The sequence below is a fragment of the Elephantulus edwardii genome, unplaced genomic scaffold, assembly GCF_000299155.1.
Source record: "Elephantulus edwardii isolate Elephantulus edwardi_28Jun2011 unplaced genomic scaffold, EleEdw1.0 scaffold00020, whole genome shotgun sequence".
Lineage (NCBI taxonomy): Eukaryota > Metazoa > Chordata > Mammalia > Macroscelidea > Macroscelididae > Elephantulus > Elephantulus edwardii.
Genome location: NW_006399770.1, coordinates 13,865,031 through 13,890,435, shown reverse-complemented (window position 1 = coordinate 13,890,435; position 25,405 = coordinate 13,865,031). Strand labels below are relative to the sequence as shown.

The 25,405-nt window shown below is 38.0% G+C and overlaps 1 protein-coding gene across 1 annotated transcript; it reads left to right on the top strand.

The window, feature by feature from the left end:
* The first annotated feature begins 2,171 nt into the window (after window positions 1–2,171).
* On the top strand, window positions 2,172–25,225 carry LRRC39 (leucine rich repeat containing 39). The gene is made up of 8 exons (XM_006882494.1): window positions 2,172–2,284; window positions 8,030–8,135; window positions 9,738–9,894; window positions 10,470–10,606; window positions 17,514–17,659; window positions 18,523–18,675; window positions 21,460–21,596; window positions 25,188–25,225. The coding sequence occupies exons 1-8, from the start codon at window positions 2,172–2,174 to the stop codon at window positions 25,223–25,225; spliced, it is 987 nt and encodes a 328-aa protein (XP_006882556.1).
* The last annotated feature ends 180 nt before the right edge of the window (window positions 25,226–25,405 follow it).

Below are 25,405 nucleotides of genomic sequence, written 5' to 3'. Positions count from 1 at the left end.
TCCTGGGTCACTCCATATTGTTGGGGATCTTCCTCTCCTTCACTCACCTTCCATCTTTCCAAACAGTGTGTCCTTTTCCAAGGACTGGCTTACTCCTAAGATGCCTAAATTACATGAGATGAAGCTTCGTCATCTTGCCTCCAAGAAGCATCCTGACTGAACATATTACAAGGCTTTTTTTTGTTCTTTTGGCAGTCCACGGGATATTCAGTGCTCCTCTCTAACATCACAACTCAAAGGCATTGGCTCTTCTTCTGCCATCCTTATTCATTGTCCAGCTTTCAGATAGATAACAAGTAATTGAAAAGATCATGACTTGAACCAGGCACACTTTACTCTTTAAACTGACATCACTGCTCCTTACCACCTTTGAGAGGGTCTTGACAGCAGATTCCCCAACACAAGACATGTTGCACTGGGGAAGAAATTGGGAGGTAAGGGAGAAGCTTCCCTGAAAATCTTCAGAGAGAACATGGTACTGTTGACAACAGAAATTGGACAACCAGCTCTGATAGCACAGTCTGCAGTGAGTTACACTGCTAACGAAAGGTTGTGCCTCTTGATGGTTTGACTCCATCAAACTCAGGAGACAGGAGAAATTCTCCTTCATCCCGATTTATGGCTTCAGAAAACCTGCTTGAAGGTCAGTGATGAGTCCCTCCTGTCTTGACAGAAATGTGGTTTGGTTATAAATAAATAACCGAAGTGCTATAATATAGAGTAGAGTCAATGCCTTTGAGCTGTGATGCTGGAGAAAAGTGTTACATATACGACTATTAAGAGAAAAAACAAATTTGTCCTGGAGAGGTTGAGTCCAGGCTGCTCCTTGGAGGCAAGAATTCTGAAGCTTCATCTGATATAATTTGGACATGTTGCAAGGAGGGACCAGTCCTTGGAGAGGGACATCATGTCTGGGAGGGTGGAGGGACAGCACAGGAGAGGAAGACCCTCGATAAGATGGATCGATTCAGCGACTGGGGTAATGGAGATAGGTGTGTCGGAGACAGTAAGATTGGCAAGGGATAGAGTAGAGTTTAGGGCTGTTGTACATAGGCTTGCTATGAGTCGCAGGTGATTCGATGGCACATAACAACAAGAACAAACTTTGTATTTGCATCCTTTGTATTATAGCACTCTAGCATAACGTTGCAAAAAAGTGATGACTATGATTTTTTTTGTATTCCTGAAATTGGGAGATAATAACACAAGTAGCTGTGAATCAAATGCTCTGTTTACTGCTCATTTAATTTGGCAAAAATAAAAAGAAAATAAAGGTCATTATTTGTTTTTTTTCTTTTTTAAATATTTTTAAAATAATTTTAATGAACATTTGCAGAGATTTTGGATTTCCATTCATTCATTGCTGCACTTCTCTCCCCTCCCCCCCACCCCAAGTTCACTCCTCTCTTTGAAAAGTAAAAGAAACACTCCCTCTCTGGTCCACAATCCCCCGGCACCCCTCCCACTGCTCCAAGTACATTCCACTATGCAACCTTAATTGTGGACTCTCAAAGGCCATTATTTGTAATGTGCACAAATTATTTCATGGAAGAAGATTTTTTTAAAATTTTTATTACCATTCCACTATGGCTATGCATTTGTCTGTCGTTTTTGAGACTGAACTCACAATCCTCAATAATTGCATCTTCCCATTTGTAGTTCAATTTCCACAAAAGCAAATAACCCAAATACATTGTCATTTAACTGAATTCTAGCTTGTGCACATCCAGATTACATAAATATGTCAATCATTTTCCAGAATTTGCTCTTTCACCTTGTTGCTATTTTCATTACTGTGAATTATATCAGTAACAAAGAAGTCTTGGCATCAAGTCCCACTCTGCTACACATTAAATATGAGACTTTGAGCAAACTGCCATCTACCGTAAGGGTCCTTTTTCTCATCCTCAAACTAGAGCCAATGAAAGTGTCCACATTGTAGTATGGTTATGAGGATTATTAAATGAGCTATGACAGGCAGATTCCTTAAACAGTTTTGAGAATACAGAAAAGTGCTCAATAAATATTAGCTGATAGGATTATTACATCAGCAGACATTCTGAACCCCACGCTTCTTTTTCTGTTATAATTAGGTTCTTTTTGAGATGACGTCTGTGACCCAGCCATTCAGACCTTAATAAAGTTGGTGACTGTGGCAATGTGGAGAAATCATGACAGAAAATGCCGTTTGTACTGGTGCTGTCAATGCTGTAAAGGAAGTTTGGGAAAAAAGGATACTGAAACAAAATGAAGATCTGAAGCGGGAGAAAGAATTTCAACAAAAGTATGTGATAGCATGCTTATTAATGAAAACTCATACTACTATTTATCAAGTGTCTGGTTATAGGGGAGCTCTGGTGGGTAGTCCATAGGGAGTTGCCCTGCTAATCCAGGAATGGTGCCTCGCTGGCGGTTCAAATCCAGTAGGGACTCCTCAGGAGAAAGGAACAATCCCCTTCATTGCAATTTACATCCTCAGAAAATCTTCTAGAGGGTCAGCTATGAGTCCCTTCCATCTTGACAGCAATGAGTTTTGGTCAAAAGTAGCAAACACATAAAATGTCTTTTGATGACTACTATTGCTAACTTACTATTTACCATCTTAATGGGCTAACATGGCAATTCAAAACCTTTTTATCCCCTATTACCTATAGATGAACAATTTTTCTGAGATATTAAAAAATAGAAAATCTTCTGCTAATTATTTTTATACTTTGATATTATCCTCAGGGATCAAAATCCAAGACTTAAGAGTTAAGCCTCAACATAACTAAGATTTTATGTATTTTTTATAACCGAAAGAAAAAGTCCAGATGAAACTAGAATGTTTTAATAAGCAATTTAATTCTGAAATAGAAGTGTATGATTGTGGCTGTTCGGGGCCATTGAGTTGAGTATGACTCAGAGACCCAACAAACAACCGTTCTGAACCCCGTCCCATCCTGGGCCATCCTCACCATCTCTGACACTTGAGCCCATTGCTGCAGTCACTGTGTTAGTCCATTTCGTTGAAAGTTTTCCCCTTTTTTCCTGAACCTCCACGTTTCCCTTTCCAAGGAATAGCCTCTCCTAGCAACATGCTCAAAGTATGTGAGAAAAAGCTTTGCTACCCTTGCTTCCAAGGAGAATTCTGACTGCACTTTGTCCAAGACTGCTGGCTCTTTTGACAGTCCATGGGATACTCAGCACTCTTCTCCAGTACCATAATTCAAAGGCATCAATTCTTCTGTCATTCTTATTCACTGCCCAGCTCTCAGATGCATAGCAAGTGATTGAAAGACCACGGCCTGAATCAGAAGCAACTTAGTCTTCAAACATCATTGCTCCTCAGTATCTTGGAAAGGTCCCTGATGCAGCAGGCATCCCCAGTGCAATATGTCTCCTAACCATTGGTATCAAGGAGGTTGATTGTTGAACCAAGTTAGATGAAATAGTTGATAGTTTCAATCTTTTCTTCATCTATCATAATGTTGCTTATTGTCTGGTGGTGAAAATTTCTGTCTTCTTAATGTTGAGATGCAATCCTTAATGAAGGCTGTACTCTTTGATCTTCTGCAGCAAGTATTTTAAGTCCTCCTTATTTTGCAAGCAAGGTTGGGTCATATAGATAACACAGGGTGTTGTGTTGGTGAGTCTTCCTCTGATCCTAAGTCCACATTGTTCTTCTTGAATGATTTTCTCAGTGTACATATTAAATAGGTTTGGCGAAAGGATACAACTCTGATGCACATCTTTCCTGGTTTTAAATCATGCAGTGTTCCCATACTCTGTTTAGACAACAGCTTCTTGGTCTAGATATAGGTTACATATGAGCACAATTGAGTGTTTTGGAATTCCCATTCTTCTCAGTGTAAGCCATACTATGTTATGATTCACACAGTTAAATACATTTGCTTACTCAATAAAACACAAATAAACATTCTTCTTACATTCTCTGATTCTAGCCAGGATATATTTTACTTCATCAGGGATATCCCTGGCACCATAACCTTTTCTAAACCCTGCTTGAACCTCTGACAGTACTCGATGTTCTGTTCTAGCCATTTTTGGATGACCATCAGTAGTATTTTGCTTGCATGTGATATTCCATATATTGTCCGATAATCTCCACTCTGTTGGATCACCTTTCTTGAGAATGGGAAAAAATATGGCACTCTTCTAGTCAGCTGGCCAAGCAGCTGTCCTTCAAATTCCCTAGCATTGAATGGTGAACTTGTCTAGGGTTGTGTCTGTTAGTCGAAACATGTCAGTTGGTATCTTATTCATTTCTGCAGCCTTATTTTTGGCCAATGCCTTCAGTATAGCTTGAACCTCTTCTTTCTTCCTCTGGCTCCTGTTCATATGATACTTCCTGAAATTTTTCAGTGTCAACCAATTCTCTCCTAGTGCTTCCTGGATCATTAGAAATTTTGCAGATAGTCTTTCCCAGTATTGTAACTTGTGGCTTGAATTTGTTTCTCGGGTCTTTCAATTTTAGAAATACCAAGCAAGATCTTCTGTTTTTATTTTCCAATTCCAACTCTTTGCACATTTCATCATAATATTTTGTTTGGACTGCCTTTTGAAATCTTCAGCTCTTTTATTCAGGAATCTTTTCTTTTTGTTTGGCTTCTCTTTGCTCTTGTGCAATTGTCAGAATCTTCTCTGACATCCATTTTGGTCATTCTCTTCTCTGTTTTTTTGCTCTCTTCATGAATGATAACTTTGTGTGTGTGTGTGTGTGTGTGTGTGCCGTCAAATCGGATCTGACTGGTACAGAAGGAGATTGTCCCTCCTTTCCCGGCAGAGCATCTGGTGGATTTGAACTGTGCACCTCTGGGATTGCAGTGCAGCTTCTTGCCACTAGACCACCAGAGCTCCCCCATGAATGATATCTTTGATGTCATTCCCTAACTCATCTGGTCTTCAATCATTAGTGTTCAATGCCTCAAATCTATGCTGGAGATGATTTTTTTCATTCAGGCAGGATAGACTCAAAATCCTATTTTCATTCTTGTGGACTTGTTTTAAATTTCTTCAGCTTCAATTTGAATTTGCATATGAGCAATTGATGGTCTATTCCACAGTCAGCACTTGGCCTGGTTCTGGCTGTTGATATTGATATCTCCAACATTTCGTTATTCTGATTTCTGTGTAGTCCATGAGGTGAAGTCCATGTGTATGATTAGCAAGTCACAAAAATAGTTCTTTTATTAAATACCAACAAATTAAATAATTCTTGATTTCAACTCAGAACCAATTCATAACTGACCCTTGAGTGGGTTTTCCAAAGTCGTAAATCACACAGGAGAAGAATGCCCATCTTTCTCCTGCTGAGAAGCTGGTGGATTCAAACAAATGCCTTTGGCTTGGCAGAACAGCTTCCCCAGTGGGTTAGCACTAACATGAGACCACCAGTGGATTATCGATCATTTATAGATTATAGCTCCCAGAACTATTATGACTCCCAGACCCAGCTTGCCAGCCTTCTGGGACTGGGTGCATTACCTGCAGAGAGTGAGCCATGGTGAAAATCTGCCACCTCCACACAGCCCCAGACAGAACAATTGTGTGTGGGTAACATAAATCAAAACCGCAATGAGCGATGCCACTTCATGCTTATTAAATAAAATAGCCTCATTGCTACTACATCAATACTTATTCGATGTTACCTGACCCTCCATTGAGTTTCTAAGGCTGCAGATATTTGAGTAGATTACCTTTCTCCTTTAATTTTCTGGTGAATTAGAACTGAGCAGTCCAAAAGGTTATGCATTATTCCACCAGGGCTCACTTTCACATCCATTACTGTGGCTGTACATAGAGTTACCCCATATAAGCCAGCAATTAAAACATATGTTCACATAAAAACTACTGCATGTGTATAAATAACAGCATTAATTATAACAGCTAAAATGTTAAAGTAACGCAAATATTTATTAGCAGCAAAATGGATAAATAAAACATGAAATACACATACAGTGAAATCTTATTTGTCCTTTAAAAAGAATACTTAAAAATTAGGCACTTAATGTATAGTATAGAATAGAAGAATCTTGGAAATATTAAGTGCAAGAAATCACATAAAGGCCAAATATTTTTATTTAAAATAAAATTTTTATTTTATATTTATTTACTTACAAAGTTCACATACATTGTTTTTCATGCTGGATTTTCCCCATTTCCTTTACTCACCCCTCCCTCCACCCATCAAACTGTGTGACCCTGTGATTAACCACCCCCTCCTCTCTCTGCCCATCATCATCCTTCTGCTCCCACCCTCCACCCCTTGGAGCCTCATTCTCCTTCTACAATAATGATTTTATACCATATTTATCTTTATGGGACTAAGTTACTTCAATTAGCGTAATGCTCTCCAGTCTCTCCCAACTTAGGTAGTAATTTACAAAATCATTGCTCCTGCATGCTACATAATATTCCATCATGCAATTGTAACATAATTTCTCAGTCCATTGGATTGTGATTGGACATTTGGGCTGTTTCCATGTTTTTGTAATAGTGAGTAATGCTGCTATAAACATTAATGTACAAGTCTCCTTTTGTGCCTCAGTTCTCATTTTCTCGAGGTATATTCCAAGCAGAGGAATAGCTGGGTCATATAGAATTTCTATGTTCATCTTTTTGAGGAAATACCAAACTGCCTTCCAGAGTGGTTGTACCATGTTACAATCTCACCAACAATGTAGGAGAGTTTCTATCTTGCCGCATCCTTTCCAACATTTATTACTTGATGTCCTATTAAACTTTGTATAAAGGCCAAATATTATGTGATTCTGTTTATATTACTGCTTCTGAAAACTGCCTAGAGGTTCAGCTATGAATCAGTCTCAACTCAACAGCAAACAACAACATTATTTAAATGAAATGCACAGAATAGGCTTTTTTTTTTTTTTTGTAAAAAAAAACCCACCACACAGGGACTTTATTATTCCCAGTACGGGAGAGGTCTTCTGGGGCGGCAGGAGGTGGCTGTGGGACAGGGCTGTAGAGACAGGGGTGGCCCTACTTGCCAGCGATGAGGGGGTTCCTGAGGACCACAATGACTGAGTCCCCACGCAGGAACATCTTAGAGATGTAGCGGTCCTTGTTGACGGGTTTGGACTTCTTCTTGCCCTTGCCACTCTTGGGGACCTCGGTCCACATCTCCTTCACGTTCTCCAGCACCATGTTGCAGTGCCTGTCGAAGGCCTTCACACGGCCCAGGAGCTTCTTGTTGTTTCGACAGTTGATGAGCACTTGCGTGTTGTTCTTGACCGACTGAGTGAGCACGGAGAGCGGGCCTGTGTTAAACTCCTCCTCCTCTCGCTTCTGCAGCTCCTCCGGGGTCATCTCACTCTTGGGCTTGTTGAGGAGGCTCATGGTGACGGCTACGGTCTCAAATCGCTCTTGTTCCCTCTGCGTTGCTTCTTCCTCTCAGAAGAGAGGCGGGACTTCCGCTTCCTCACAGAATAGGCTTTTCAATAGAGACAGAAAGTGAAGTTAAGGTTGGTAAAGTCTGCTAATGGATAGGCAGTCGCTTTTTGGGGTTAGGAAAATGTTTTAAAATTTATTAGTGGCACTATACAAACTGTACAAATATACTAAAACACGACTTTTATGGTATGTGAGTTACATGTTAACAAACTTGTTACAAAAAATAATTTATGGAGAATTACAACTGCTTTCAAAAGCTTATAATGGCACTGTGTACTAATATAATTGATGATTCTTGCACATAAATTCTTGTCTGATTTCCAGATTCCCTTGATCAAATGGACACTTTTCACAGGTTGTATGAAAAAGTAAATGCTCATGCTATCTATCTCGTTAAGGGTGTGGTCTACTGGTAAGAAACTGTACAGCAAATCCCAATACATGCAGTTTGAATCTACCGGCTGCTCCACAGGAGAATGGGAAATCTACTATGCAAATTACTGCCTCTGAAAACCTGCTGGAGGGTCAGCTATGAATTGGTTCTAACTCAACAGAAAAAGAACAACAGCAATCTATCTAATTAACTATAAACTAAAATGATTTCTTGGCCTTCCAGGCTAGTGCGGATCTGGGAAGAGAGAGTTAGCTTAACTAAATTAAGAGAAAAGATTATCACAGAAGATGGAAGACTGGTTTTGAAAATAGAAAAAGAAGAATGGAAGGTAAATTTGGGAGAAGTGATTTATGGCTTTCCATATTTTCTAATTTACAGCAGTGTTAAGAAAATGACTACAATTGTGCAATTAACTAAGATCAATTGTTAGACATTCTAATTTTTAGACATGCAAATTAATTTGAGCAACATCAACAACTGAGAAAAAAGTAATTGGTTTTTATTTCTTGAAAAAATTTAGTATTATGGTGCTCTGCCTAAAAGCAATTTATAATTATTTCCCTACTAATCCTTTGAATTAGTAAATAACTTATGATCATTTTCCCCACTATCCTTTTAGGGAGTTCTGGTGTCTGCTGTCATGCTAACTCAGAGGTCACACCTCTCTGTTGGTTCTAATCCACCAGCAGATCTGAGGGAGAGAGCAGGCCATTCGCTTCTTATGGGATTTATAGCCTTGGAAACCTGCTAGATGGTCAGCTATTAGCCAGCTCTGACTCCTGACTACGTGGCAAGGAGAGAGAGAAAAAGGAAAGAGAGAGGGAGGGAAGGAGAGAAAAAGAGAATCCTTTTAAGAAGGAACTCTGGTAGAATAGTGAGGTATGTGTTGGCTTACTAACCAACAATTAGGCAATTTTAATCCACCAGCCCCTCTAGGGAGAGAGATGGGTGATTTCCTCCTTTAAATATTCACAGCCTCAAGAAAAAATGATTCACAGCCTCTAAAACCAAATAAGGAGGTGCTGTAAGTAGGAACCAACCTTCCACAGTGGGATTGGTTTGTGTTTGGAATACGTCTACAAAGAATTCTGGGCTCTTTGATTAATACTACATCAAAATGGCAATTTTAGGACCACACAAAAAAAAGAAAGAAAAAGAAAAGGAAAAGGCAATTACCTCATCCTTAAGGGACTCAAATAGAGCTCCTTTTAAATGTTGAGTTTAAGGAACAAGAGGAAGGGTAAAAAGGCAAGATCAAGAGGTAGGGTGGATGAAGGTACTTTCCCAGTAAAATTCTCATAGGGTAGCACTTGTAATTCAAAGAATGAGCAGGGGCATTGTCGTGATGGAAAAACATTCCTCAGTGCCACTTCCTCACCAATTTACTTCTCAGCTTTCTTAAAATGTCTTCATGATCAGTCCCAGTGACTGTCCTAGGTCTTTCAAGAAATGTATCAAGATACCCCTTTGGAAATTCATTGCCATCAACCTTCTGAGTTGACCTTTCGGCCTTGACTTTAACTGGCCTAATAGATCCCCTTGAAGTCATTGTTTTTATTGGTCCTTGCTCTTCAGATAGTATTGGTAAATCCAAGAGCCAACCTTGGTTAGAATTTGTTCCATTAGGAATTTGTTCTTCATTAGGTTCAATCTTGCTTAGAGTCTGATGAAAAGATTAGCTCTTTGAGCTCACTGATCTTCATGTGACACTTCTTTTCGTGAAATTAAAAGTATTGTTGTTGTTATAATTTTTTAAGGCACCAGCCATCCAGTGATGGAAGAGATAGATTAAAACACATAGTGGTTGGGATAACCTATGCGTGTATGACCGGGAACCTTAGTAGCAATACTTCACTTTGACCCTGTCAGTGTAGTATATAGTACTGAAGAAACTTAATACTGTGATTTTGTCATTTTCCCTTGAGTTTAGACGCTCCCTTCTTCCCTACTGAAGCTGAATCAGCTACAGGAATGGCAACTTCATAGAATCGGTTTGTTGAAAATTCCTGAATTTATTGGAAGATTCCAGAACCTGCTTGTGTTAGATTTATCACGAAATACCATTTCAGAGATACCTCGAGGAATTGGTAAGGAACGTGTTGTTATTTTACCATCTACAAATGAGATTTTTATTGAGGAAAAAAAATTAATACATAAAGAGCACAGCTTTATAAAGAAAAATGTGACCATCTAAATCCAAATTAAAGCTTTCAGAAATGAAAACTTCTAGTCACTGAGTGACTCAGTTAAGATTTTAACATAAGCAAAGTTTCTTTTGTAGATTCTAAAAACAATATTGTTGATTTAGCTGGAATGTCTGGTATAAAACAGGTTGAAGGAAAGATGGAAATTTCTAAATGAAAATTTTCTCAGGATATAGGTTGTTGCTGTTGTTAAGTGCTGTTGGGTTGTAGACAATCCATAGAGACCCTATGAATGAAGCACTGAACCCTGCTGTATAACTAGCATAATTTCTCTAAGTTTGTAGGGTTTCCTTCTGTCCCAACCCCCACTCCTTTTAGCACTGATAGAGCTGGTTCTTGCTTAAAAAGGGGAAAGGATAGAGACTGAAAAAGTGGAAAAAGCTAAGAACTGAAAATTTGCCAACGTGAAACTGCCATATTCTATCAACCCATTACTGTGTGTTGGGGTTTTTTTTTAGGGCTGCTCACTAGACTTCAGGAACTGATCCTTAGCTACAACAAAATCAAGACAGTCCCTAAGGAACTAAGTAACTGTGCCAGCTTGGAGAAATTAGAGCTCGCTGTTAACAGAGATATCTGTGATCTTCCACAAGAGGTCAGAGTCATCTAAATGCCTACAATTTTCTTCCTCATGTACTACTGATTTTCTATTCAATTGTGTGATCATTAAGTTAAGGGGGGCAAAATAAGATTAAGGGGGAAAATTCAGTGAAAACAATTTCCTACTCTTTTAAGAATAATATATATTTTTAATTTAGAAGGGTCTCTTAAAGCCAGGAGAAATTGCTACTATCATCTGATTAATCTAACAGATACTTCTGTTGTTATCAAAATACTGACACCATTTGTAAGTGTAATGGTGGCAGAACGGACTAAACATTGGTCTGTTAAGTGAAAGAGTGATGGTTCAAATCCCCCAGCTACTCTTGGGGGGAAATGAGGCAGTTGGTTTGGAAAACCTGGAAACCCTGTGGGGAAGTTTTCTGTCCTGATGGGTTGCTATGTTTTAGAATTGACACGATGACTTTGGGTTTGGTTTTTAAAGTCAGCATCATTTATTTATTGGCTAGATTATGATCTCCTTGAAAGTCAGACTGAGTGACTTTTATATCCCCAAAAATGAGTGCAGAATCCAGGTTGTAATGGTTATTTAATTATTGGACAGATTAATAATTATCATAAATCACAGAAAATAAAAAACTTTCATTCAACTTTAAAGTCATCTCTTTTGAGATAAAGGTGAATGACTGAGACAATAAATATTGCCTTTAGGAAATATGACTTGATTTTATGTGCTGTGGAGTCGAATACACACTCTGAACAATGGCTCTGAACCTTGCCCTATGCCGAGGCCACATCACCGTTTTTGACACACCTGACCCCACTGCACAGTCACTGTGCCAGTCCATCTCACCCACGGTCTTCCTCTCTTGTGCTGACCTTCTAGCCTTGCAAGCGTGATGTCCTTTTCCAAGGACTAGCCTTTCCTGACAACATGCCCAAAGTATGTGAGACATAGTTTCAAAATCCTTGGCTTCAAAGAACAACCTGGTTTCACCCTTTCCAGGACAGACCTGTTTGCTTGAGTTTAGGAAATGAGACCTTAGTATAATGTTTTTGATTGGCCAAATGAAACAAACTTTATTTTTCAAATATATCTAATATTCTTGAAATTATAGATAGAGGAAATTTCCATAGTATTTCATCTTGGTAATAAATTTGGAAGAGAAAAGCTGAAAAACAAACAAACAAACAAAAACCCCAAAACCCCTAACCCAACCCAAACCCCAGAACAAAAATTCCAAATAAAATTCAAGACCCTTCCCTTTTTCCATTTTATCTTGATGAGTATATCCTGCCCCTTCACACTTTAAAAAAACAAAAACAAAAACAAAACATAAAAAAACAACTTAGTAAGATAATTACCAACATATGCTCTAGCAAGTAAAACAGTTACAAATAAATGTCATCTTGTAGTTGTTTTTGTGCGCCTTTGAGTCAGAATTGGCATATAGCTGATCCTCCAGCAGATTTTCAGAGGCAGTAAATGTCACAAAAGGAAATAATCCATTCTTCTCCCACAGAGAAGCTGGTGGATTTGAACCACATGCCTTTGGGGTTAGAGTACAGGTTCTTACCATTAAGCCATCAGAGCTCCCTTGTAGTTACTGCTGTTATGTGCCATCCTGTCAACTAAAACACATAGCGACCCTACACACAGTAACACAGTAACTCTGAACCCTGCCCTATCCAGAGCCAATCTCTCTCTGACACACTTAACTCCAGTTACTGTGTCAATCCATCCCATTTGGGGTCTTCTCTCCTGCACTGTCCTTCCATCCTTCCAAGCGTGGTTTCTTTCTCTAAAGTCAGGTCCCTCCTGGTAACATGCCCAAGGCATGTGTGAGATGGAGCTTCAAAATCCTTGCCTCCAAGGAGCAACTTGGTTTCACCCTCTCCAGGACAAACCTTTTGGTAGACTGTGTTGGCAGTCCATGGTGTGTTCAATACTCTTCTCCAGCACCACAACTCAAAGGCATTGATTCTTCTTTCATTCTTGGTCATTGTTCAGCTCTCTAGTTCATAGCAAGTAATTGTGGACCAGGCACATCTAGTCACTAGACTGACATCATTACTCTTTAGAACTCTGGAAAGATCTGACATCATCTTTTCCTAATGCAATTTATCTTTTGATTTCCTGATTGATAGAGCCAAGAGTGTTGGTTGTGGAACCGAGCAAGCTGAAATTGTTAGCAGTCTTAATATCTTCTCCGTCTAGTATATTGCTGCCAATTGACTAGTGGTGAGTTGCTTTTATTTTCTTGATGTTGAGCTTCAAACCATATTGAAGACTAAGACTACAGTACTTGACCTTCTGCAACAAATGCTTCAGATCCATCTCAGTTTTAGCATGCAAGATTGTGACATCTGCATAACACAGGTTATTGATGTGTCTTCTTCCAATTTTGATGCCACATTCCTCCTCATCAAGTCCAGCCTCCTGAATGATCTGTTGTGCATATAGACCAAAACGATATGGAGTGGTTTCATGAAAAAAAGTATGCCCTTATGATAAAAATGTTGATCACTGGGAAAATTTCTTGTTCACAGTGAGGAGGACCTGAAGCGCTTCCTGCAGATCAAGGATTACAGTCTTCAATCTAAATTACATCTCAACATCAGTAAGAAGAAAAAAAATCCTCACCACTGGCCCAATAGGCAACATCATGATAGATGGGGGAAAATTCTAAGTTGACGTCAAATATATCTTGGCTGAAAGCAGAGAATACCAGAATGGTGTCTGTGCTTTATTGACAGTGTAAAGGCATGCAATTGTATGGATCATAATAAATTATGGATAACAATAAGAAGAATGAGAATTCCTGATTACTTAATTATGTTTATATGGAACCTTTACATGAATCAAGAAGCAGTTGTTCAAACAGAATAAGGGGATTCTTCATGGCTTAAAATCAGGAAAGATGAGACAGGATTGTATTCTTCCAGCATACCTATTAGATTTGTATGCTGAGCAAATAATTCAAGAAGCTGGACTACATGAAGAACGTAGTATCAGGACTGGAGAAAGATTCATCAACAGGCTACATTATGCAGAGGACATTAGCTTGTTTGCATAAAGTCAAAAGGACTTAAAGTACTTACTGAAGAAGTTCAAAGACATCAGCATGGATAACATCTCAAAACAAAGAAAACAAAATCCTAACAATAAACATAATGATAATGATGGAAGTGGTCAGTGATTTAAATTAAAAATGGATCCACAATCAGCACACACGGTAGTAACAATAAAGAACTTAAGATATCTGTTCCGCTGGGCAAATCTGTTATTAAAGGACTTCTTTAAAGTGATAAAGAGCAATGATGCCAATTTAAAGACTAAGGTACTCCTGATGCCAAATCATGCTATTTGCAGTTGCTTTACATGTATATGAAAGTTGGATAATAAATTGGGAAGGTGGAAGAATTGAGAGCTTAGAATTGTGGCATTGTTGAAGACGACCGAATGTATCAAGGATTCAAAAAGAACCAACAAATCTGTCTTGAAGGAAGAACTCTTATATCCAGAGTGCTTCTTTGGAAGCAAGGAGGGTGAAACTTTATCTCATACATGTTGCTGGGCTGGGGGTGGCACAATTTCTAGAAAAAGAAATTATGTTGGAAAAGTAAAGTGTCGGGAAAGATGAGGAAGACCATTATTGAGATTAATCGACTCAGTGACTGCAAAATGGGCTTAAGCACAGCACAGATTGTTAGTATGTCATAGGATAAGGCACGGTTTTGTGGTTTTAAGGCAGCTATGATTTGGAACTTGTGCTTATGTGAAACTTACATACAGACCAAGAAGTAGGTGTCCAAACAGAAAAGGGAACACTGCATGGTTTAAAATCAGCAAAGGTATGTTGTATCCTTTCTCATTATCTATTCACTCTGTATGCTGAGAAAATAATTTTTGTTCTTTTTAAAATTAATTATTAATTTCAATAAAAATTTACAGAGATTTTGGACTTCCATTCATTCATTGTTGCACTAGAGCAAATAATTCGAGAAGCTGAACTCCATGAAGAAGAATGTGGTATCAGGATTGGAGGGACACTCGTCAACTATTTGCCTTATGCCAATGACCCACCTTTGCTTGCAGAAAGTGAAGACAACTTGAATCACTTGCGGCAAAATATCAAAGAATAAAGCTTTCAATATATTACAGCTAAACATCAAGAAAGCAAAAGTTCTCACAACTGGATCAATAAGCAACATTGTGATGTTGTTGTTACGTGCTGTCAAGTCACCTGTAACTCATAGCAACCCTATGTATAACAGCTGTGGACCCTGCCCTATCCTGAGCCAGTCTCACTGACTTTGACATATCTGATGCCACTGCCCCAGTTATTGTGTCAATCCACCTCATCTGAGGTCTTCCTCTCCTGCATGCACTGTCTCTCCACCCTTACAGTAAGAATGATGTCCTTCACAAATGACTGGTCCCTTCTGGTCACATGTCCAAAGTATATGAAACAGCATGAAAATCCTTGCCTCCAAGGAGAAACTCCGTTTTACTTTCTCCAAGATAGACCTATTTATTCTCCTGGCTGTCCATAGTATGTACGTACGTTCAATACTCTTCTCCAGTACCGCAACTCAAAGGCATCAATAATTCTTCTGATTAGTCAACAATTTCATTTTACTTGGATCCATAATCAATATCTATAGTAGTTGCACTAAAAAACTAATTGTTTTCTTTCATGAATTGTATTTTATTGGTTGTTTTAAGGACCAGTACAGAGACATTATGAACAACCTATCAACAATTCTTATGTACGTATCAAAAACCTAAAAAGTCATATAGTTAGAATTCTTTTTCTAAATTCCAGTGACCTTCTAGCTTTAAATTTGGAGGAGAATCTTCATAAAGAAGAAAATAAGTACCAATATCTTCAGTTGTTGATAAACTGTCACATCATTAAGTCCTACTAATTCACAATTCACAATTTACTATCACACACACTACCCATTCAAATTTTCAACCATTCACAGCACATAACAAAGCTATTAGGAAAACTGGACACCAAAGATGTTACAGAATCCACATAGTTCTGACAGGGAGAAAACCATGAGAAAGGAGTGATTATGTTTAAGAAGACATTTTACTAAACAATGTTCTAATTTATGTATCTAAAAACCATGGAAAATAGACTTAATTTAAAATGTTCAAGTCATAAATGCATGACTATGACTCCAAATTGTCATTAAGTATACTATGTATTATGGGATATAAAAACTGTCCCTTTTCCCCATGGAATGTTACACTGACATCCAAAGTCCCCCACAATTTTAACATCCCACATTTTCTGGTTATACCAAAATATAAACAACCAGCAAATTATCTCTCCTCTTTTTTTTTTTTTTAAAAGGCATTTACACTTAAAATTGAATGGAGTGGGAGTTCCTTCTTCTTAAAAATGTTTCTAGAGCTACTAAAACACTTGCATTTACAAAATAATTAATAAAAATATTCCTCTGGATTGTACAAGGAGATCAGGGACCAGTGTTAAGACATAGTAGACAAATTTAATCAGATTTGGCTTCTTTCTCTCCTGCTTCATCAGAGCCTGGACTCTCTTCGTTTTTAGTTTCTCAATTTTCTGCAGGTAAATCTTTTTTAGTTTCTTGGTTGGCTACTTCATCCTGTTTTCCCTTTGCTCCCCCTTTCCCTTTTGTTTGCACTATTTTGTCAGAAGAATTCTCCTCTCGTGCTGCCTTTTTGGGCTTCGTTTCCACTTTTGCAGGCGGCTTAGCTGACAGCCTCACTGATCTCCTCTTGGGCTCATCCTTCACCGCCCCTTCACCCAGCCCAGCTGACCTTCCTCTTGGGCATGTTGGTGGCAGGGAGGGCTCGTGTCTGGTGCCTGTGGACCATGTCCTGCACAGAGTTTTTGCGAAGCTTTGTTGCTCTGGCACTGCCTCTCTGCCTGCCTCCGAGCTTCTGGGGGCGTCAGGAGAATCCAAAAAATAATTCTTGAAAAAGTGTTCCACAAGGGAAATCTGTTGTCAAGTGCCTTTCCAATTTGCTAAAGAGCCAAGGATGTCAGTTTAAAGACAAAGATGTGCCTGATCCAAGCCAGAATATTTTCAATTGTGTTCTATTCATCGGAAAGTCAGACAATAAAGATGACAGAAGAAAGCAATGCCTTTGAACGGTGGTGCTAGTAAAGAGTAAGGAATAGCCCTGGACTACCAGAAGAACATACAGTTCTGTCTTGGAAAAAGTGAAACCAGAGTGCTCCTTAAAGGCAAGGATTGTGACATTTCATCTTGCTTGCTTTGGGTGTATTTTCAGTAGAAACCAGTCCTTGGAGAGACCCACCATACTGGGAAAGCTAGATGTACTCTCTGAGAACTGAAGAGCAAAGATACAAGGTGTGCCTGATCCAGGCCATAGTCTTCGCATTAGTGTGCTATGCGTCAGGGAGTTGGACAGTCACTAGGGATGATAGAACGAGAATTGATGCCTTTGAGCTGTGGTGTTGGAGAAGAATGTTGAATACACCATGGACTGCTAGAAGAACAAGTTTGTCCTGGAGAGGGTGAAACTGGGCTTCTCCTTGGAGGCAAGGATTCTGAAGTTTCATCTGACATACACTGGACATGTTGCAAGGAAGGACATTATATTTGGGAGGGTGGAGGGACAGTGCAAGAGAGGAAGACCTTCGATGAGATGGATCGATTCAGTGATTGGGGTAATGGGAGTAGGTGTGTCAGAGATAGTGAGGTTGGCACAGGATAGAGCAGGGTTTAGAGGTCTTGTATATAAAATCACTTTCAGTTGCAAGCAACTAACTGCACATAACAACAACCACTACCACCAAGTAGAGCCAAAGTATGAAGTTGAAGCTCCTTGATATATGAAAGATTACTGTACCAATATAACTCTTCTACTAGTGTATCATGGACATTTATTTTGGAAATACTGTTTTTCTCTTTAGCTCAGCAAGTTGTTAAATCTTACTCACCTTGATTTGAGTATGAACCATTTTACTACCATCCCTCCTGCTGTGTTGAATATGCCAGCTCTGGAGTGGCTTGACATGGGAAGCAACCGACTTGAGCAACTTCCTGATACTATAGAAAGGTATAAAGGGCTTTCTGGGCTAGCAATAGAAAACCCTAGTGGCATAGCGGATTAAGCCCTGGGAAGCAAACCAAAAGGTCAACAGGATGAATTCACCAGCTGCTCTAAGAAAGATGTGGCAGTGGCTTGCACAGATCGCTTTGGAAACCCTCCGACACAGTCCTAGTCTGTCCTGAAGGCTTCTATAAATCAGAATCAACTCGATAGCAGTGGGGGTTATGCTAACACAAAATATCTTAAAAATATCGGGGTGGGAAGCACAAAAAGCTCCTTTTAGTTTCAAATAATGCTTTTGATAAAATATTTTCTTACGTTGTTGTGTACCATAGAGGCTGTTAACCACATGGGAGGAGACTGCCCATCCTTCTCGTGCAGAGCAAGCTGGTGGCCTCAAAGCAGGTGCCTTTGGGATTTTACTGCAGCTTCTTGCCACTAGGCCACCAGAGCTTCCTATCCTAAATGAATATACATGTTATTTTATGTAACACTCACCTTAGTCAAGAAATCCTATGAAAATAGTGATGACTCTATTACAGTTCTAAAATGTTGTTGATTCTTTCAAGTTGAGCACGACTCATAGGTGATCCTATTAACAAAAGGCCTGAAGCCCTTCTACAACTATTGACATTTATCAAAGTTCATAGGGTTTCTGGAGGCATGTTGTTTAGGAAGTGGGTGCCACTCTACTAGTTCTACAGTAATTTCTACCATGAAGTAAGCCATAATATAGGAAATAGAACTTTCCCATGTGGTTGTGAAGTCAATATGCATATGTATGGTGGCATAAAGTCATAAAAATATTTTAATAAAAACCAGATTTCATATTAGGAAATTAATTACTTTCTTTCCCCCCAATCCTTCAGAATGCAAAGTCTACATACTTTTTGGCTACAACGTAATGAAATAACATGCTTGCCGGAAACAATCAGTAATATGAGAAATCTGGGTACTCTTGTTCTCAGCAGTAATCAACTGCAAGATATTCCAGTATGCATGGAAGAAATGACGAATCTGAGGTAAAAAGTTTTAGACATAAACTTACATTCCTTTCCGATTGTAGAATATAATTTTTTTAAAGTAAAATTTTTATTTACTGGTTTACTTACAAATATTGTCTAGTTTTTCACACTGGCTCTCATTTCTTTTACCCACCCCTTCCCTCTACCCATCAAATTTTGTAACCCTGTAATTACCATCCTCCCTCATCCTCACCCTTCTGAGAATATTTTTATTAATAAGTCTGAAGTATTACTCATATAAAGATATTAAATTTTTTTTCCTGAGAAATTCTATAATTGAATGAAATGTATAGTGATTTGAGTTATTCACAACTTTTTTATTATTAAATTTTATTAGTTTTAATGAACATTTACAGAGATTTTGGGTTTTCATTCATTCATTGTTGCACTGTTTTCTCCACCACCCCCCCCCGGAATGTCTGTTTTAATTGTCCAATTGCCACAGTGCTTGTCAAAGCCAGTTCTGATTAATCTCCTTTGTCGGTGTGTCCTTTGCCATTCCCTATCACTCCTCCCTGAGAGAGACTTCACCCTGAGTCATAAGGAAAAGGGGATAGCATATTCTCTTAGCTACTTCCTGCTGAAAAGGGACGCTGTGGGTTTCAGGGTGAATGTCTTCTCTCACTACTCTAAAGGGCCCCCTTGGCAGTAGGAAACACACAGACTTTTATGGAGATTGATTTTGGAATTTAGATGCACTGTTATCAACTGTGCTTAGCCGTACATATTCATATCCTTGAAGATGTATCATTGAAGTGTTGCAGCCTAGAAGATACAAATTTAACTCACAAGTTAAAAGTGCATGAGTCAAAAAATTGAAAAGCAATAATATTCTGAGTAGAGGTTCTAATAGTGGCACAAATCAAGTTACAGAGGTAAGGTGGTTCCATTGCCATCCTTACTCTAACTTCTTTTTTTTTAATTTAAATTTGTTATTAATTTCAGTGAAAATTTACAGAGGCTTTGGATTTCCATTCATTCATTGTTGTAGATTTGTCCCCTCCCAAGGCTCCCCCCCACCAGACATTACCCTCTTGGAAAAGTAAAAGAAAAGATTCTTTCATTATTTTACAAACCCTCCCCCAGGTCCACTCCACCATGTAGCCATCGCTCTAGACTCCTGTCATGACAGAAATACCTAATCACATATCTCTTTTAAACCGTTTTCTCCCTTCTCTGTTTCAGAGCAGCATACATTATTGAACCCATCTTATTCAGTCTCTCCCCAACCCCAAGGACAGTCCCATTCTACAACAGTGGCACCATACAATATTTGTCCCTTTGTGACTGGGACATTTCACTCAGCACAATGTTCTCCAGAGTCAACCATTTTGAATAATATTGCATGAGTTTCTTGTTTTTTAATGCAGCATAGTATTCCATTGTGCGAATATCTCACAGCTTCTCTAGCCATTCGTTTGTTGATGGGCGCTTAGGTTGTCTCCAACTCCTTGCTATTGTGAACAAAGCTGCAATAAACATGGGTGGGCATATATCTGCTTGGGTGTCAGTTATGGTCTCTTCGGGTATATTCCCAGTAGTGGTATTGCGGGGTCAAATGGTATCTCTATTTGCAACTTTTTGAGAAAGCACCATACCGCTTTCCACAGGGGTTGCCCCATTTTACACTCCCACCAACAACTGACTTTCATATCAAAGAATCAGTGGGTTTTATTTAACTCAATTTGTTGATGTCAAATTGAAATGGATTTACAACTGACCTTCCAGAGGGAAGCTTCTCAAAAAAGCTCTAAATCACATGGGATTGCAGAGCACCTGTGGATTCAAACTGCCTGCTTCTGGCAAACTGCACAACTCCTTATCCACCAGAATATCCTAGTGTGCTTTATTAGGTTTAGGAAATGTAGATACTGAGGAGATTCTCATCAAAAGCATCTTTACAACGTCTAATGAATTTCAGAAGCAATATAAAAACTGGAAGGATAACTATTTTCCTTTTCAATAATTATAAATGGACAAAGGCACTTATGCTGCAGATAAAAAGCATAGGCAATATTTAATATCTTGTTATTAAAGCTTGTCCAAAATTTGTCTGGAAGCATAGCCACTATCTGAAAAATATCATAGCCCATGTGAGGATGGCACAAGATAGGGACACACTCTACTTGACAGCACCTAACAAGCAGCAGCTTAGCCAAAAAAACCCAACCAAAACCACTGCTGAGTCACTTCTGACTAACAGTGACCCTCCTTGAGGTTCTGAGGCTGTCGGTACACTTTAATGGGAGACTGCCCATCTATCTAGCCTGGAGCAGCTTGTGGACCCAAACCACCACCCTTTAGTACTACAAACATACTACAAACTATGCTACCAGTCAGTGAGCATAAGACATCAGAATTCACACCCAATCCCACTCTCATAACAAACACCTTCATTTATTCATTCTGCAACTATTTTTTTTATTCTGCAACTACTGAGCCAATAATAAAGATACAGTAACTCAAACACAAGTCTATAAAATACACATGAAATTTTCACAGCATTAATTGTACATATAAAATATATTAAAATGTATTTTATTTAAAAAACTCCACCACATTAAATATGTAGTAGGATTAACAGTTGCTTTTACAAGATTTGGAAATGTTATATATTTTTCTTTTAGGAACGAAACCTGAAAACTGTTCAGTAGATGAAATAAAGGGTGTGGGTTTTTTTTTTAAAAAGCCATTTAATACATTATCATTTGATCTTTCTCCAGAGAAATTAATGTGCAATTCTATGGCACCTATACAAATTGTTTTTTGGTGACCTGCTAGGTTTGTCAACTTCAGAGACAACCCACTGAAACTGGCAGTAACTCTTCCCCCCAGTGAAAGCACAGATGAAGAGGAACAGGAATTATTTGGCCTCCAGTTTATGCATGCATACATACAGGAGTCACAGAGAAAAGCAGGTATGAGGTTTGGGCATAACACACAGCATATATATTCTTTTTAGTAGAGGAATGTGTAGTTTTTTTCCACTAATTCTTTCATAGACCTCTCATTCCATCTTTCCAAATTCCAGTCTCTTGATCAGTATTGTAGGAGGGAAAAAAGGGAAATTCAAATCAGTTCATTATTCTGGTAAGAGGTTGGAAAGAGACATGGTAAAAATATTGTCTTTCTACTGGAGTTAGGAAACAAATTCTTTGAGGCAGCACCCAGAATGAGTAAGGTGTAATTTTAAATCTTCACTACCTCATCCTAAAGATTTCTTATGTTTACTGTAATGAATACTAAATTTCCAGCTATTTCCTTTTTCTACAGTTGAGAGAACAAAAAATATTTTGTAAAATCAGCAGCTAAATTTGTTATGAAAAATATTTCAACAAAAAAAATTTCAACCATATAATCCAGTAATTTAGAATTAAAATTTTTTCAAACTTTTGAGATTTTAGAGTTTATAGAGAACTTGGATTTCCATTCATTGTTGCATATTTTCCTTCCTGCACACCTCCCCCCCGCCCCCCCACAGTTTGCTTTTCTCTTAAAAAAAAATTCTTTGTTATTCAATCCCCCACCTCAGTCCACTTTACTATACAGCTGTTATTCTGGACTCCTGTCATGCAAATAATACCTAATCAATATATCCCTTTTAAACAGTTCTCTCCCTCATCTGTTTCAATGCAGTGTACATTATTTATCCCCACTTTTCTTAGTTTCTCCCCAAACCCGAAGTCAGTCCTGTTTTATAACAGTGGCATTATGCAGTATTTGTCCTTTTGTGACTGAGATATTTCACCTTTCATAATGTCTTCCAGGGTCACCCATTTTCTTATTTCATGAATTCCTTGCTTTTCAATGCTGCATAGCATTCCACTGTGTGACTATACCACAGCTTTTCCATCCATTTGTTTGTTGATGGGCACTAGGGGTGTTTCCAATTCTTTGCTATTGTGAACAAAGAAGTAATAAACATAGGTGTGCACAAACTTTTATTTAAAGTCTTTTAACAAGCAAAACTGGGAGGAAAGAGAACATAATTATCTGTTAATAGAAACAATAGTAGTAAAAAAAATCATGGTTTCATAGTTCACAAAATTAAGAATTTTTACTTAAAGAATATTTTAACTCATCTCAATGCAATAAAGTTAACATTTTATTTGCAGAATGAGTAATCTTCAAACAGTTTTCAGCTAAAAGAAAACTATTAGCAAATGCAATGTTTACAAAATACTGATTAGACTTGATGTAGCAAGGTCATAGAAGCAATGTCATGTAGGATAGGTTGGAAGAAAACAAGCAAGGGCTTTAATAGCTTGGGCTTAAAACAGGAAATAGGATAAAAGGACAAAGGAGGGAAAGGAACTGATGGCTGAATGAAGATGAGACAAGGTAGGTATCCAGGATGAACCTGAATGGTAGTGCCAAGATGGAGAAATGAAGTTGGCTTTTGGACAGCCCCAGGCGGAAGAGGAGGAAGCTTAAGTCCAGTTTTAATGTAGTAAATCTGATGTACCTGTGAGACATGTAGAAAGAAAGGAAGTTGTGTAAATGAATTTAAAGCTTAAGAAGGCATTTGCTGAATGTACAAATTCCACAGATTCAGGATTAGCTATGTGCATACCCATATAGTCATTTTATGGAAAGTAAAGGAACAATGTCAAGAAAACAATAATCTTGACCTAAGGCTGCCATGTTGAAGTACAAATTTATCTTCTCAAGCTTTCTGCATTAGTCAGAAGACATAACATTAAGCTACACAGTCGACAAGATTGTATCAATATAATTTTTGTGTGTAGATGTATGGGTTTCATGAAGCATAACAGATTATTTACACCTTTTGCAGACAAAATGCATAATGCAAATAAACACTGGCTGACATCCAGTTAATCAACGAATAATATATGTTTTGTTCTGAGGACCTTGAGCAACTAACTTAAAATGAATCAAAGCTACTTTAATAATATCTGCCATAAAACTAATAAAGAAAAATTAACAAACCAAGACATAATGAAAACATACCTATTGTTATTAAAAAAATTTAGGAATTATTACTATTGGTGGTCTAGTGGTAAGAAGCTGCACTAGAATCCGAAGGCACATGGTTCGATTCCACCAGGTGCTCCATGAGAGATGAGCAATTTCGTCCCTTGTGATCAACTGACTCTGAAAACCCACTGGAGGATCAGCTATGGGTTGTTCCAACTTGATGGTACACAACAACAATAACAACTGTTAACATTTATTGAGTTAAAAGTCTATGCTTAGGTCTGTTGTATTTTACTTAAGCTAATTAAAGGTTGGTGTTTGAACTTGCCAACTGCTCCATGAAAGAAAGATATGGCAGTCAGCTTCATTAGAAATTCCAAGACTCAAAACATATGCAACCTCACTCTGTTGAATGACTTCCAACCAATCATTGAGTTTCTGAGTTAATACATCTTTATAGAAGGAGACTGACCATCTTTCTCTCATAGAGCCACTGGGGACTTAAATTTTAACACTAGCAGCCCAACATGTTGGGATAGTTCTACAGTGGCAACAGAACAGAACAGACTTGAGAGCAATTAGTTAGGTTTTTGATGCTGGAAAAAATCTGGTGAGGTAGGTGTTATTATCATCTCCATTTTATGAGGAGGAAACTGAGGCACAGAGATATTAAGAAACTTGCCCAAGGCCACAGTGCTGAGATGGTAGGATTGGGATTTCCTAAGGATTCCTGTATGCAGCCTGAAAAAATGTGAGATTAAAGTAGAAAGGGCAGGAATTAAAAATGAACTAACCTTCTAATTTACAATTCATGTAACCATAGATCTACAGGATATAGTTACCCAAGAATATCATGACAATTTCTAAAACTAGTAATTCTAGATTCCTGTCTTGGCAAATACAAGAATAATTAGGTCAAGATAAATGTTACAAATAAATAATTTAAGGTAAAATATGGAGAATAATAGTATAACCATATATTTGGATTTCATACTTGCCTGTGCACTGACACTACCCATGAAATGAAATAAAGCTTAAATGTGTAAAAAAAATTGTTTTATTATCCAATTTCTACTTCATTCCCATTATTTTGCCAAACAGTATATATTTATACTTTCATATATAAATATTGCCTGTTGAAAGATCTGAAATATTCAGGAGATATGTGAATTTGTACTTGTAAGTAATTATGATTTTCAGGGAAAGCTTCTTTTTCTCCCCTTGCCTTAAGAATATTCCTTCAGTTCTGGAATTTGTTAGATTCTAACAGCTTATAATTTTAACAATATATCATTAGAGGTATACCTATGAAAATGTGAAGGTGATTTTACTGACTGAGTATCTCTGAATTTGTCTGCATCTTGGAAAAAAGTCATTATCCTCTCTAACTGCAGTAGGGGGAAAAAGCCAGTACAAATGCCAATTTCTCAAGACTGACTACAGTTAAAAAACTTCACTCTTGAGCATTATCTAAAACTGAGAAATAAAAAGTCCTAAAGAAATTTCAAAAAAACAATGTAAATAGAAAGCCAATATGATAGTTATATCTTGATATGTTATTTGTTTTTCAGATCATCAAGCCAACAGCTTTAAAAGTAATGATAGATAACATAATGCAAGATGCCCTGATGAGGAGAACTATTCTGGGAATTGGTGAATTCTTTAGACTTCTGAAGTAAAAAACAAAGCTATTACCAAAGTTTCATGAGGTCACCGCATTTTTAAAAGTTCAGTATTATTTGCTTTTTAAGTGATATTTTCATGAATATTAAAAAAAACAACAACATAG

What these genes read in the sequence shown, in the direction of transcription:
- LRRC39 (XM_006882494.1), top strand. Translation starts at nt 2,172, where the DNA reads ATGACAGAAAATGCCGTTTGTACTGGTGCTGTCAATGCTGTAAAGGAA. An exon ending in GAGAAAGAATTTCAACAAAA is followed by an intron (nt 2,285 to 8,029) that starts GTATGTGATAGC and finishes TTGGCCTTCCAG; the next exon opens with GCTAGTGCGGATCTGGGAAG. An exon ending in TAGAAAAAGAAGAATGGAAG is followed by an intron (nt 8,136 to 9,737) that starts GTAAATTTGGGA and finishes CCTTGAGTTTAG; the next exon opens with ACGCTCCCTTCTTCCCTACT.